This window comes from Epinephelus lanceolatus, chromosome 19, assembly GCF_041903045.1.
Source record: "Epinephelus lanceolatus isolate andai-2023 chromosome 19, ASM4190304v1, whole genome shotgun sequence".
Taxonomy (NCBI): domain Eukaryota; kingdom Metazoa; phylum Chordata; class Actinopteri; order Perciformes; family Serranidae; genus Epinephelus; species Epinephelus lanceolatus.
The window spans coordinates 14,292,168-14,307,802 of NC_135752.1; the positions used below are offsets into that span (position 1 = coordinate 14,292,168).

General features: G+C 39.3%; 1 protein-coding gene and 1 long non-coding RNA gene across 2 annotated transcripts; one reads left to right on the forward strand and one right to left on the reverse strand.

Moving 5' to 3' along the window:
- Positions 1-1,123: 1,123 nt before the first annotated feature.
- LOC117269770 (Golgi phosphoprotein 3-like) lies at positions 1,124-9,527 on the forward strand. Its single transcript, XM_033647069.2, has 5 exons — positions 1,124-1,526; positions 2,071-2,202; positions 2,529-2,643; positions 4,732-4,892; positions 7,032-9,527. The coding sequence occupies exons 1-5, from the start codon at positions 1,314-1,316 to the stop codon at positions 7,293-7,295; spliced, it is 885 nt and encodes a 294-aa protein (XP_033502960.1). The 5' UTR covers positions 1,124-1,313; the 3' UTR covers positions 7,296-9,527.
- A 2,060-nt stretch (positions 9,528-11,587) lies between these two features.
- On the reverse strand, positions 11,588-12,482 carry LOC144458732 (uncharacterized). Its single transcript, XR_013488118.1, has 2 exons — positions 12,324-12,482; positions 11,588-12,217 (listed from the first exon to the last, which is right to left on the reverse strand). It is a non-coding gene; the product is annotated as an uncharacterized LOC144458732 (long non-coding RNA).
- Between the last annotated feature and the right edge of the window lie 3,153 nt (positions 12,483-15,635).

A 15,635-nucleotide genomic window follows, 5' to 3' on the forward strand; every position in this document is an offset into this window, starting at 1 on the left:
AATATTCCAAGTTACACCTGTGCTTTTCTTGCTATAGCAAAGCAAAAAGATCTCGAAGGCCCAAGGACACCTGCCATCTCTCCTTTCCTCTCCTCTGCCAGATTTTCGTGGAGGACGTTTGGGAGTTTACTTGCTACGGCATCATCAACAATGGTCCTCTGCCAATGATAACATGATCCTACAATAACTGGCAGCTCAAGCCAACAGTATGCAGCCTCAGAGCCAGAGATGCGAAACTTACAAGTCAGGAAATAACACTGACGTGATGCAAAGTGATAAGCAAACATTAACAAGCTGTTACCTCTGGTTGTCGGGTTTATTTTAAGTCTTTATATCATCTGATTTACCTTCAGTGGTTGTGATGTGACCTCTCTAACCCTATCTCAACAAAAATATATAACATGGAGAGGACACTGCTGCACATCCTTGTTTCAAATAGCACTCAGCAGCATTAGTTTCCTGTACAGAAGGTTACCAGTAGACAAGTCATCTATTTCCTTTACATAGCCTGCCACCTTGTGCTGACAGTCTGTACTGCATTGGGGCTTGTTTGAGCAACATAAACTGTACATGCTGTATATGTTTATATACACACATATGTGCACATATTTACACTTGGGAGATATCCATAGATGTTGTTTACACAGTCTGGTGTATAGATTAAAGGTTTTGCTTTAGAGCACCTCAGCAGCTGTAATGAAGGAGGGTGCTGATTATTTGTCAAAGGTCAATAAAGAAGCTGTAGTCATTTCATTGTATTTATATTTATAGCTGTATACCTTGTTGATAGATAGATAGATAGATAGATAGATAGATAGATAGATTCAAGTATAAAATGTGCAGTTTCAAAATAACAGTAAGCTGGTAGGTAACGTTACATATTTATAATTCTTTTTTTTTGCAAAACATCACACCAAAAAATATTTAGTTTATGCCTTAACTGTATCCATTTCAATATTTTTAACATTTAATTTGTTTTTCCTGCTGTGATATAACGTGGTTGTACATTTTGGTCGACAAATGTGTTTAAATATGTTTGCTTTAGGTATTCCGATAGGCATGAAGGCAGCATACGAGATGCGTTCAGGTTCAGCCCACAATCGACGTCACTGCCACCGCCACCATGTTGGATCAGGAAGTAGGCAGAGCCGAAGCAGGAATCCCGAGCTGAGCTTACCGTCAGCGGCCGTGTCTCTTCTCGGTCGACCGTTTCACCGTTCTCACCTTTAATATTCAGGTTACATGCTGCGTGGCCTCCTGGCTGGTCGAGGTAGGCGCTTTTCTTCGGATTTGATCGTTGTGCAGCCCCAGCTATGACCACTCTGACGCATCGAAACTCGGGCCTCGTCCAGCGGAGGACCGAGGCCATTCGCAGCGCCGCCGCCGACAGAGAGAGGGAGTCCGACGGGGAGGAGGACGAGGCGCGCCGCGGGGAGGAGGCGGACGACGACGACAAGGGGGACTCGAAGGAAACCAGGCTCACGCTGATGGAGGAAGTGTTGCTCTTGGGCCTCAAGGATCGAGAGGTGTGGGCTGTTTTTAATCCGTCAACAAGGATAGCTACTAACTTAGTAGCTGAACGCCAGTTTACCCAACATTAGCTAACACCATGTTTACGTTGCGTTAACAGCCGTGTTTGCAAATGTCAACAAAGTTAACTTAGTTTGTTGACGCTAGTTAATGTCTCCCAGATTTATACGACCACGGCAGTTGAAAGTGTCCCGGTTTAAAGGCTGTTTAATGTTAAATTGAAAAGCCAAATAGCGTGTCGAACTAAATGCGCCGTGTAGATAGCAAGCTGATAATTCATGTGTCGTTGCGTTATGGTGTTGCTCGTTAATAATGGTTGTCTGAATGAAAGGAATTAGCCGTCGCCGTTAAGTTAATTAACCCATTTACTTTCTACTAAGCCCTAGTAGCCTGCGTTACCTGGGCACTTTCTTGACAGCCTGCCAGCAGTAGCAGCAGCGACGCGACTCCTTTGCAACCTGGAAGTAATCAAAATACAAGACAGAGCAACCAACACGTCAGCTATGTTAACAAGCGCTGCACCTTTTCTCCTCCTCCCAGGGATACACGTCTTTCTGGAACGACTGTATTTCTTCCGGGCTTCGCGGATGTATGTTGGTCGAGCTGGCCCTCCGAGGGAGGCTGCAGCTGGAGCCCTGCGGTGTGAGGAGGAAAAGCCTGCTCTCCAGGAAGGTGAGGAGTGTGGAGATGTGATCAGGTGTTCCGAGTAAAGTCAAGCACGACCCTGTGTTCAGTCTACCCTGTCAAAATGTTCTTATATGGCACAAGACACTTGATACCCCTCAATTTTCTTCCTATGAGCAGGAGGATTAATTTCTTCTGTAGGGATTAGTAATAGTCTTCTTAGCAAGAAATTAATCCCTTTTGCTAAGCCTTTTTTTGCTGGAAAGCACACACTGTTTGGTGGTTCCTGTTCACACAGGATGTGAGTTTAGGTGTAAGTGAGACAGACATTAGCAGCCGTCCAAGTACAAATATGTCTTCTTTTGTTTGCAAAGGTGATCTGCAAGTCAGACGCCCCGACAGGAGATGTGCTACTGGACGAGGCCTTGAAGCACATTAAAGAAACCCAGCCTCCAGAGACTGTCCAGAGCTGGATAGAGCTGCTGAGTGGTGAGATAAAACATACCAAGATAATACCGTACATGTTATTATCACTATAATGAATATTCATTTATTTGTTTGTAAGGTACAAGTACAGACGAAACATTGACAGTCGCAGAAGCAATGTCTGATGTACTGTACACGTGTATGTAGCCTAAGCTAATTCCAACACCAGTCCCTTGATGGGTACTGGTAATTCGTGTAATCATTCAAATGACATGTTACAGTTTGAAATCTTGAATTTGGTGCATATGATTAAAAACAACCGCCCATGACAGCGCACAAACAAACATTCAGACAGGCTAATGAAACACACAAAACACAATGCAAATCATCAAGTAAAGTAGAAAATGTCTTAAAATCTTCAATTTGTTTTGAGTTAGCAGGTAGGGAAATTTAGAGAGTGGTACCTTTAATTGAGGACGCAGTTTGTGCAAATGTAGACTCACAGTGTCCAATTCTACAATTTCCTCCTGATGTATTTCCGATGTTAGTGGCATCATAGTGAAGTCTATTTCTGAAAGTGTTAAACATGGGTGGAGCTACATGGTGGAGATATTTGAATGTAGGTGTTAGGTTGGAGTAAATGGTAAATGTAACGCCTATCTTATCTTCTGACCACTTCGAGAATTTCACACACGGAACACAAGCACCATTTACCTATTTACACACACGTACACATTCAAACACTGGTGGCCAAAACTACCATGCAAGGTGCCACCTGCTCATCAGGCATTCACACGCACAGACACTCAATTAGCCAAAGGAAACCTAGACACGTTAACCACAGGGGCCTGGGATTGAACCCCTTACTTTCCAACTGACAAGACTGAGAAGGTTATACTTCTTTAGGGTATAACAATGATGAAATCTTAGGCTCCGTGTCCACATAGACTTTTTCTTTGGCAGAAAAGCAGTGGCAGTGTGCTAGGGTGTGCTTGATCCCAGTGTTTCATAAAAAGAACTCTCCCAGCACTTTTTTAATGACGCGCTAGGTTAGCTGGGTAGCTAACTACAGAGCTTACAACACATACAGTGATAAAAGCACAACACTCACTAGCAACATTCAGTGTGTGTAATTGTGATTATATTTTCTGACTTGCGAATCATACAGCCCAGGATAGAAGCTGAAGCTGAAGGAGCTGCACTAACAAGATTTTCAATTACAGGTGCTCGAAGTGGCTGCAAAAAATACAAAGTGCTCTGAAAAAAGATGCTGGCGCTCAGAAAAAAATGGGATGTGGACACAGGTCTTGAGTGGTTTGTCCAGAACTTTGATAGCTTTGTTTTAAACGGATGTTGATGGTTTAATGATGGAGGCTGAAGCCTGAGACGAAGAGGTTATGCAGTAATGACAGTTGAGGAAAAAAAATTATTGCATGCTTTTTTTTTTAAGTGTCTTATTTGCTGAAAGGTTTGATGATTAGCCTTAACAGTTCACCCCAAGTTTTTTATGTGTTTGTTAAACTTTAGCAGAGAGTCCAAAACAATTCTAAGATACTATAAATCCTGTACTTCCTCAAATTCAGTATGTTTTCTAATTTAATATGTTTCACTGTCACTTTTGTCAATGTCACCACTGTCCGTACTTGGGAGCTTTCTAGTTGAGAAATACACAGAGACAGTTTCCTCAACATTCAGTGTTAGGCAGGAAGTGTCAAGCCGGTTTGTCACCTTGCCCAAGCAGTCTGTTAGTTTTGCGGTAGCGTTGGTAGGTGTTTTTGCTGCTACAAAAACAGTATCGTCAGCATACATTTGTAGCCCAGCGCAACACTCAGCGATGTCACTGATATATGTGGGTGATATATTTTCATTTTGATAGTGGATTTCGCTTGTTGTAATATCTCAGTTGTCAGTATAACTTTATCTTGAATCAACTGACACTAGTTGACAGAGAAGTGATAATTGGTAATATCAGAGTTTGTGGGGATTGTCATTAACAACATTAAAACAAATAATAAGCTGGAAGCGGTAGCATCAACAATTTTCAATTAGCCAACATGAGCCACTTGAGACTATTGAAGTTCTAAAATGACATTGGCTGTGTGTCGGTGTGTGTGTTAAATCACCTACAACGGATCTCATGTTGTCCTTTAGGAGAGACCTGGAATCCCCTGAAGCTGCACTACCAACTGAGAAACGTTAGGGAGCGTCTGGCGAAAAACCTGGTCGAGAAAGGTGTCCTTACTACAGAGAAACAGAACTTCCTGCTTTTTGACATGACCACACATCCGCTCACCAACAGCATCATTAAACAGGTAAGGTGTGGGGATGTTTAGTAACTCATTGATAAGCAGTCAAGTTGATAAAGCTTTACAAATAACAGAATTAAAATGGTTTAAATTGGTGTTGTGGGAGACTCTTGACTGAGAGGTAAAAAATTATGGCACAAGCAGTGTTTTTATGCACAGTCTGCAAATATGAGGATTCAGTCTTTTATGAGAGTCACAGCCTCCGCACAGTAACAACTACAACTGATCCTGTTAAAGTTTAACTGAAATTATGTGTTTAATAGTGAGCGTTAGAGCTGCTGTTTGGCGGACATTTTTACCTTTGGACAGAGCCAGGCTAGCTGTTTGCTCCTCCTTCTGGTCTTTATGCTAAGCTAAGCTAATCGACTACTGGCTGCAGCTTCATATTAAAGGGTAACTTTGGTATTTGTCAACCTGGACCCTTTTTAAGTGTTTTTCTATTGTCTAAGTGACTAATGGAAACTTTTTTTTTTTTTTTTAAAAAAAGGTACAGTATTAAAGGAGAGCGCTGCAGCTGGCAGGGTAACCACTCTGGGTATTGGAACCATTAATTCCTGTCCGCTTAAATTTAAGTGCTTGTTTTTGCCACTGACAGGCTCAGATTGTATTCTAAGTGTCTGACAATGTTATGGAAAAGATTCCTACAGAGACAGACCTTTATGTTAAAGAGTGAGATCCTTTTTGTTTAACCAGAAACAGCCCCGAAATTGCTATCCGCAAACCCACCAGACCGTATTTAGATGAACAGCAATGTTAGCGTGTGTAGAGCCAACATATATTTTACATGTAACTGGGTGAATTAAGGGTTTAACTCAACCAAATCAGAGGTGGTGATTGTTGGAACAGTGGAAAGACGAACCAACAGGATTTATTGTGAGTTTTATTTTAGCCTAGTTACCACCAACCATTCTGGTTCAGTTTAGTTCAGTTAGGTAAACATCGGGATGGTTATTTTTCCGTTTCCTGTGCGAAAAGTTGTGAATTTTACCAATAGAACCATTTCCATTTTTTGTCACCCCTATGTTGGGGCACCTAGCACATGGATCCAATACTAAAAGTTGGAGCTAGAATCACTGCAGTCCATTGACTGGTCACTTGAGAACCACCCTCTGCTCTCTTGCTCAGGGGTGAGTTGTGGCTGTGTTTGAAGCCTGTGTAACCACTCTCCATGCAGTGGCAAAATTTTCATACAATAGTAAACTAACCCGCTGTTCAAAGGCCACTGTCGGCAGCTACCAGATGGAAAGTTTACTTGTAGTGTTACTCTACGCATGAGTTGACGGCGTGAATCAATCAACACACCTTAAATGTCAATATGACGACTCTGACCATTTTTATTATTGCCTCCTGAATGAAATACACTGTAGTGATGATTGGATCTTTAAGAGTTTAAAAAAAAAGTATAAAGTATATCCTATTTCCTCACTTGGAGAAAAAAACAAACGATTGAGTGATGTTCCAATGCGCTCTAGCAGCACTACATTCTTGCGTCTCGCTCGACAAGGACTAAATACACAAACCTGCTATTTTTAAATAATCCATAGAGAGAGACTCTCACTCCAGCCTGTTAGTTTTTGTTCTAAAAATGTTGAGGTGCAGCCCCGTTCTGTGGACAGTGAACGAGGTGGAGAAAATAGCTGGACGGAGCACTGAGTGACAACTGTCTGTGATGGAAACCCAAAACGGATGTATGGCTTAGGTATATATCTGTAGAGGTCTCTTTTGGTTGTAAAGGTACTATACCTTAGTTTTTTGGTAGAACCTGGGCTTTTGTTTCCCTCAGCTTGAAACAATGAAGTTTATTTTGTGATGATAAAATAAAGATAAAACAAGCACTTTTAGTGCATGTAAATTGACCGTGCCCATTAATGTTACATTGCAGTCTTTTTTTGCTGCTGGACCCGTTTTAAATAGTGTTGTCTCCATTAGTTATTTTGACACAAAAACAGGGGAAAATAGAGTCCAGGATGAAATATACAGCCGTTAACCTTAAACAGACTGATACGAGAGGGAGAATAAATGTATTTAAAAAAAACATGTTAAGCTACTCATGTCATTTGTTTTTATCCTAGTTCTTTCACCTGATTGAATGCATGTGATGATTGTAATAACTATAAATACAAATGTCAATGTTATTGCCCACAGCGTCTCGTCAAAAAGGTCCAGGAATCCGTTTTGGATAAGTGGGTCAACGATCCCCACCGCATGGACAAGCGGGTTCTGGCCCTGATCCTTCTGGCCCACTCATCCGACGTTCTTGAGAATGCCTTCGCCCCGCTCCAAGACGACCAGTACGACCTGGGCATGAAGAGAGTCCACACTCTGCTGGAGCTGGAGCCGGAGAAAGAGAGCGCAAAGCCCAATGTGAACGAACTTATGTGGGCCGTGGTGGCTGCATTCACTAAATGAATACACCTGATATGGTTGGACTGCAAGATCTGGCTATGGTCTGTGTTATTTAATTGGTTGAAGGACTTCACTTAATGAGACAATCTATTTTGGTTGGGGAGCCTGTTTGTACATCTATTCCAGATGACATTTTGGTGGCAGTCCATGTTATCTCAGTGCAATCTGATTGGTGGTGGGCTTCCCCAAGTAACATTTGGTTGGTTGGAACAGTCTCTAAATGAAAAATGACTGGCTGCTTCACACAGTGAGGTATATTATCTGCTGCTGCGGGGCTGGATATACTTCTAAACGTCAACACTACAAACAGATGGGTTTCTGTTCATGTTAGATGACATCAAAGAACAAAGCAGATGGCAGCAGTAGTCATGGTGAATATGAAGATTTTGACTGGGGCCAAGTTTCCCTTCTTCACAAAGGAAACATCATCTCTACATTACTACAAGATGTGGCCAGAATCAAATCCTGGTTTCGTCTCCATACTCTCCCACATGCTTATGCAAGGATAAAGGATAGCAAGTCACACTGCTATCGATGCTCTTTGCACTCGTGCAGGTCTCCTGCTTCCACCTATTCATTCCCACTTGTGTTGGGAGTACATGCTCTAGGGTTACTGTTAGAATAGACTACCTGAATGTTTTACTGAGTCACTCTGTCTTCTCATTAATTCTCTTTCCTCCTTTTTTTCCTCAATGCATTTTGAGGAGGAAATGGAGGACACACATAAACGCCTGCATCCTTTAGAGTGAGGCGGGTAATTTGGCCCTCGTAGATTCTGACCAAAATGAAGAATTGAAGTTTGAGTCTAACTAAATTGTTGATTGTATTAGTTGAAATGGGTCCATTCTGTGTTTATAGAATGAGACTAGTCTTCCATTTCTGTTTATGTTGCTAGTCGATGCTTGGAGTAGCCTGCCATTTATCAACTATTTTGCACAGTCAGTAGCCCTGTAAGTAGGAGCGTATTTATAGGGATGATTCTTGGGTTGATCAACACACTTGAGAAGATGGGATTGAGAGTTATGAACCTTAATCACCACGGGGAAAAAAGATCTCATTCATTTTGTCTACAGTTATTAATCTTTATAAATACTTTAAAATCATTCCTTTGGATAGTGTGAGTTGGGATGTAAAAACAAACAGCGATCAATACGTTCTGATTTGGATCGCTGTGACAGCCTACACAGACTTACATCATGATCAGTTTCTTTTATAAATGGGGTGGGACATGTTAGCCGAACTGGCTAGTTTCAATTCAGAAAACCATAAAGGGTCGATTCATCCAAATGTTTTACAAAAAAATCTCACTCAACAGTAGTGGTATATAGCAGTGGAGATAGTTTTATTTCTCAGAGGTATCAGCCTCTATCTTTATACAACAAGGTTAAATGGAATTTCCTTTTAAGATGCTCATCGGCAGTAAAAAAAAAAAAAAAATGTAGAAGCAACAACTCTCCCTGGAGTTTCCACAGATCCACAATATTTACTGTAAACTGTTTTTCTTAAAACTACTTTGCACTAAAAGGATAAATGATCTGTTAACAGCATGTCCCGGGGATTGAATACAGACCAACAGACTGAGACAATGATTTGTTTTTTTCTTGGGTGAGCCGACCCTTTAAAGTTTCCCTCTTGCATTATATTGTATCTATCAGTTTGTATGTCATGTCATAACTACGTGTTATTTCTATCTAATAGGCCCAGGCGGGCATGTTATATCGTTTCATTCATGCAGGTGGTGGGAGGGTTACTGTGGCCCCAGATAAATCCTCATTAAAGACTCAAACTGTTGAAAAACATGCTAATCTATTGGAACAAAAACGATCTCTAGTCATGCTTTGGTGCAGATCTGGGAGCGCTTCTGTTTCCAATATAAAATGATGATTGTAAACATTTTGGTCTGATGAGTGTGATCTGTGTGTAAAGTTTCATCACCTTCTTTTTCATGGCATACTTAAAGTTCTGTCTTTTCTTTCTACCAACAATATACCAGTAGGTATGAAGAACTGTTGAGCTCTGTTTACAGCTAAGAGACCATGCATGCTTTTGGTGGAGGGCTGGGATACTTGTGGATGTAGCTACAGAGAAAAGGCTTGTATGTAATTATTAGTCATTTTATGTGTACGATCTAATGGAATTCAATGAAAGGGATCTTCTCTCCTATCCTCTATAATTCTGTATGCTTTTGTATTACCACACAAAATAAAGTAAGGATCCTTTAAGTGCCTGAATTTAGCACTGTTTTGCTGTTGTCGTTTTTTATTCTTATGAATTAACTTTCTATGCGTTTTTTTTTCCCATCCAACTTGTTAAATAGTCCCATAAATTATCACATGTAGTTACACAAATAACATCAGGTGCATCATATTCACCCAGTGCTGAAATAAATAGTGGACTATTTGATCAACTTAAAAACTGAATGTCTTTGATACTTGGTTAATAAAGTAATTTATTAAGCAACAATGCCAACCTAGCTGGGGTGCTTTTGAAATATGAGAATATGCAGCTTTTTCTACTATAAACTGAATATTTCTGGACTGTTACCCAGACAAAGCAAGCAATTTGAGGACCGCACAGCTTTGGGATATTATGATGACCATTTGTCACTAAAGGGTTAACTGGAGAAATAAGCAACGCATTTAACACTTTGGGAAATATGCTTAGTCCTTTTTTTGCCAAGAGTTACATCAGAAGACTGACACCATGTCTGTACACTATATGAAGTTACAGCCAGTAGCTGCTTAGCTTAGCTTAGCACAAAGCATGAAAACAGAGGGAAACAGCTAGCCTGACTGTCTAAAGTGAAAGAAAAATCGGTTTATAACGCCTCTAATTCTTATAAATGAAAAAGTTATAGCCTGTTTGATTAATCTGTACAGAAATGTAAAAATTACTAGCTTTTTTTTCAGTCATTATGCTAAGCTAAGCTAAGTAGCTGCCGGCTCCAGCTACATGTACAGCCAAAAGACTGGTGTGAAACTAACTGTTAACTGCAGCCTATATTCATCAGTTGTCCGCTCTCACAATCACTAAAGTGAAGTCACATTGTGTTTTGGTAGATTACCAAAAAAACCCACTTAAAATTCTGAAGACTACCTTAACTGTTCCTTTTATTAATATACTTTATTAATCCCTGAGGGGAAATTAATTTTTTTCACTCTTGTTGTCAATTACACACAGGTCCAAACACACACATGCACAAACAGGACCTATACATGCTTAAGTGGGGAGATGTCAGATTGAGGGGGCTGCCTTGGTAAGGCGCCCCAAGCGAGGGGGTTTGGTGCCTAACTCAAGGGCACCTCGGCATCACCCAGGAGGTGAACTGGCACCTCTCCACCTACCAGTTCACGCTCCATTTTGGTCCGGACAGGGACTTGAACAGGCAACCCTTCCCAACCAAGTCCCTATGGACTGAGCTACTGCCGCCCCAGAACTTTTAATGTAATTTTGCTATGTTTCTATAAAGAAAATTTGTCAGCAAGTAAAATATATTAGAATCTTTGGACCTTCAAACACATCAAGAACCCCAAGCTCACTTCCATGACCTGGTGAGGTAAAATTGGACGGATATGTTTGTATTTATTTTTAATGGCTAAATCCATGTATCAGTAATTTGTTGAATCAGTAATGTAATCGGTAACTATTCTTAAAAAATATATTGTTTAATTTTTTTGCCATGCTATCCCTGTACTTTTGCTGCCTGTTTCCTTGTTGCCTTGTATACAGTGGACAGGCATGTGTATAGAATGAATGGCTGATTCTGAAACACTAAAAATGTCTGTAATATTACAGGGTGGCACACAATAATATAAATCATGATTTATGGCACCTGGTAGTCTAAAACATGTTGGTTTCACTTCAGAAAAATGTCCTGCTTTTAGCTTAATTTTTTTGTTCCACTTTACCTGAATGCATTAAGTACTCATTCAAAACCCTGTCCCATAAAAAGTAATGTAACATTCTTTTTATATGTCAAACATTTAACAAAATGCAACATCCTACAACCATTTTTGGTGATACATCCTTGTAGTTGTAGCCGCAGTACTATTACCTTGCGAGTTCTGGAACCAGTGATTTTTTGACTCTTTGCTTTGCCCATCCTAGTTATCTCAGAACTTAAATTTTTTTTTTATTATGTTCTGTTTTATGCAAAGAACAAAACAACATACTGTTTTATGTAAAGAACAAAACAACATATTTGGTGATTGGCAGCTAATATTTAGTGTCCAAGATGTTAACCCTTAGTTGTTCCTTTTTACCAGACATCACCCAATAATACACATGACAAGATATTCCACTTGATTATGAATCTTTTATTAGCAAATCATGATAAACTTCCCATTAGAAAGACATTTACAAGTCTTGAGAAGTAGCTAACAGAGTCCCACTTCTTCAGTTGACATAAATGTGACAGACTGATAGAGCATAACATGCATACATGTCCATATGTACAGCAGTATGTACAGAGTACATGTGACGATCAGCATTCTTCAGCAGATGACCCCCATTCAGATGTTCCACATTGGTTCCAGTCACCCATGGGTTTAAGTCAGTGGATCAACAGCATCCCAGACATTTGGCTTTCTCTGCAGAGCTCCAGTCTTGAATATGACAACAGTCCACTGACAGTTCACATCCAGTATATCCATCAGGGTGTTTCCACAGGCTTACATCTCACTTGAGAGACACCATTTTGCCTCCAATGATGAGTCAGAGTCAAAGACTCTTGTGCATCAGCTCTGAACGCCATCCAGTTTAAATTCATTTCCTCTTTCCTTTTCACTTTGACGTCATGTCTCACTTGATTTTAGAAACAGTCTTATAGTTCTTCATCAGTATTTCCAGCAGTTTGTATCTCCAGTACAGTCCATCTCCAACCTGACGCAGCTCATGTGCGCAGTAATCAATTGTGGCAGCAAGTTCTGAGGGAGAAAGACACATAAGTTGAGTATCTAAAATCTAGGTCACATACAAATCGCTGAAGCCTAATTACAACCAGGTAGAGATCAGTGAAAACTTTTTACTCACCGTGGCTGGCCATTTTCAAAGTGCTCCTGTCTGTTCGGATGAGAGAAGAGAAGCTTTAAAGGATCAGTTTTTCTTCTGCGTCTGTGCTTTTAAAGCTGTGTAGTTGTGGCTTGACAAGAAGGAACAGGTTGAACTATTGATAGCAGTCCAAGCTTTATACAGCTGTGTGACGTAAATTTATGGCAGAGGAATCCCCGTCGGCTACAGCCAAGTTCCTCCCACTTCTCTGTTTGCAATTTTATGAGTAGCGAGTGTAATCAGTAGCGTTACATAAAACTGTAAATAACACATATCTGTACCTGTATTGTTTGTGCCAGATGGTTGGTGTTTGTGCTTTAAGTTTTGATCAACATAAACATGCTGATGTGAGCACATATGGAAATACTGGTTACAGAAATATGAAAACAACATATCATGATGAAGTCTGACCATATTAGAAGATTAATTAAACATTCAAGGTTACTGAGTGATGATGTAGCCTAAAGTAACTTTACATAGAAAGCACAAACAACTCTCCAGGTGCACTATGTCATATGATGTAAGACATGACCATGCTGTTCAATAGATAAAGGCTGAATTTTAAGAATGAACTTAACCTTTACAATCCCACCATAAAGATAATAGTTTGCAGGAGCATCAGTGGCTGATTCTGTGTCCTGAGGGGCTGATGGTGATTAGATATTTAAACACAGTTGTTGTTTTTGAGAATGTAGAGCACGGTCATAACACTGTCATTTGAGGGATTATGTAAACAAAAACACAGCATATTCAAAACACCATGTCATATGATCAATAGACAGAGTGTTTATTTCACATAAAAAAAAATGCTTGACAGGCTGCTTTAGCAAACATGACTACCAACAACATCAGAGTGGACAACTTTCATTGGCTGCATTCACTGACATCACAGAGGCATTTCATTCAACCACCAGCCTCTAATTAAATTACACACAGCAGGGCGGTGACTAAATGCACCACAAGCTGACTAACAAGTATGAAATGTCGAAGATATATATGTGCATTGCATTTTATTTAAACTCCCATGATTCTTCCCCAAAATGGCATATGGCATAAAGTCTTTATACTCTGCCCAGCAGACATCATGAACATGTTAAGGCTTGCCTCGAAGCTATCTCTTCCTCTCTGCACAAACAGGGAAGTACCTGGGAAATACTGCAGTCTGTGTCAGGTGATCTGAGCAGCGCCGGCTGAATTACTGTGACACAAGTTAAGTCCATTTAAGGAGAGGAAATAAAGTGTAAAATGATTGCAGAACAATGAGGAGGATTACAGAAAGTTATGAAAGGCACCTTTTGATGTACATAAAAGGAGAAAGGCAGTGGTGGAAGAAGTACTCTGATATTATGCTTAAGCAGAAGTAGCAATACCACAGTGTAGAGATGCTTACAAGTACAAGTGCTGCAATCAAATTTTTACTTAAGTAAAAGTACAAAGATTTGAATATTGTTAAATTACCAAAAGTATCATTATGCAGAATGGCCTATTTCAGAATATGTTATATTACTGTATCATAATTAATGACGCATTAATGTGTTCATCAGTTTATGTTGCAGCTGGTAAACATGAAGATCATTTTTATGACTTAAGTTTTTTGAATTTCAAACTTTTCAGCAACACCAAACTACCTAAAAAGGAACATAAATAGATAAAAAAAAAACGGAACAACACCAGACAGAAAAATATAGTAAATAAAATAGGTAAGGACTGACTTATACTAAAAGATAAAATGGAAGCAAATAAATCATAATAATGAAAACAATAAACTGCAGTAAATCAGCTACAGCTAAGGGGGGTTCATTGAGGCCAGTTATAACCATGTCCATCCTAAATATAAACAATAATAACCAAATTGTATTTTGAAACAAAATATTGGGACAAACTGGATCTTCTCAGGGGCCCAAATGGCTCAATTTACTGCATGTAGGCGACCATTTTGCATATATTGTGTGTGCAACTGCTGCTCATTTGATTATACTGTTTATTATACGGTTAAGATAATGGTATTAACATGACATGTAAGTATACTTGTGAGATTCCAACCATACTTCTGTTAAATGTCCACTCACACTCCATCTTAGACAAGTGTCAAAATAGTGTGCATGTAATAGTGTCCACATTAATATTTCCTTTGGCTGCACCATCACCACATCCGCCCTCCTGCACGCATTACAATCCCAACAAGAGCTGTACGCACTACCAACAACATGTCTCTGTATGTTTACAAGTACACATTGCATTTTGTAACAAACATATCAATATATGCACACCATGCATTTTATGAGCCTGGTACTTGGCAAAATTAAATCACTCCCCCTATGCTCAGACAAGTCTGTTCATTCATTCATTAACTAGGCTATAAGGTATATGAAGATTATTTTAATTACTCTATATGCTGCTAGCTTAATTAAAACAATATATCATAATTGATCAGGTGATTTATATTTTGTATAAATACTATAAATCTACAAAGTAACTAAAGCTGTTAAATAACTGTAGTGGAGTAAAAAGTACAGTATTTCCCTCTGAGATGTGATGGAAAGTATTAAGTGTAAAATGAGAATACTCAAGTGAAGTACAACTGTATTTAAGTACATTACTTGAGAAAATGTACTTAGTTACTTTCCACCACCAGAGAAAAGGAGACAATAAAGTTAGTAGAAGTTAATCACTAAAATCTGGAAGAAATAAACTAAAATTCAGATCCTTTACTGAATTGAAAGTACCACTACTTTAATGAAAAAACACTCTGTTACATGGAAGAATACATAAGTATATTAATCAGCAAAATGTAGAATATCAAAAGCGAAAGTACATGTTCTGCAGAGAAAAAATGGCCACTATAACTAATATATTTCAATGTATTATAATATTAGATTACTCATATTTTTGTATAAATGCTTTAAGTAGTGTTTCACTGTTGTAGCTGTTCAGGATGGGGCTGGTTAAGCCTCAAACTATATTTTAATACTCAGTTTGATGTTTCAGTACAGTGGTTCTAGGGAGTTGGATCATTTTACCTCTCTGGGTCTCAAACAGTTGTTTAATTGAAGCCATCTGAGAAGTTCAAAGGGGAAATGTCTCTTTGGTGGAACTGCTAACAACTCATTAACAGAAAAATTTAGCAAGGGGCCCTGACTAGACACTACTTTTTGTGAGGGTTCACAAACCAAAAATAACCACTGGTTTATCTTTAACAGTAGTGATGTTTAATAAGCTTTTATAAATGTGTGCAAAAATATTTTGACTGTTAACTGTCAGATAAAGAGTAGATGTATATAGCAGCATACAATG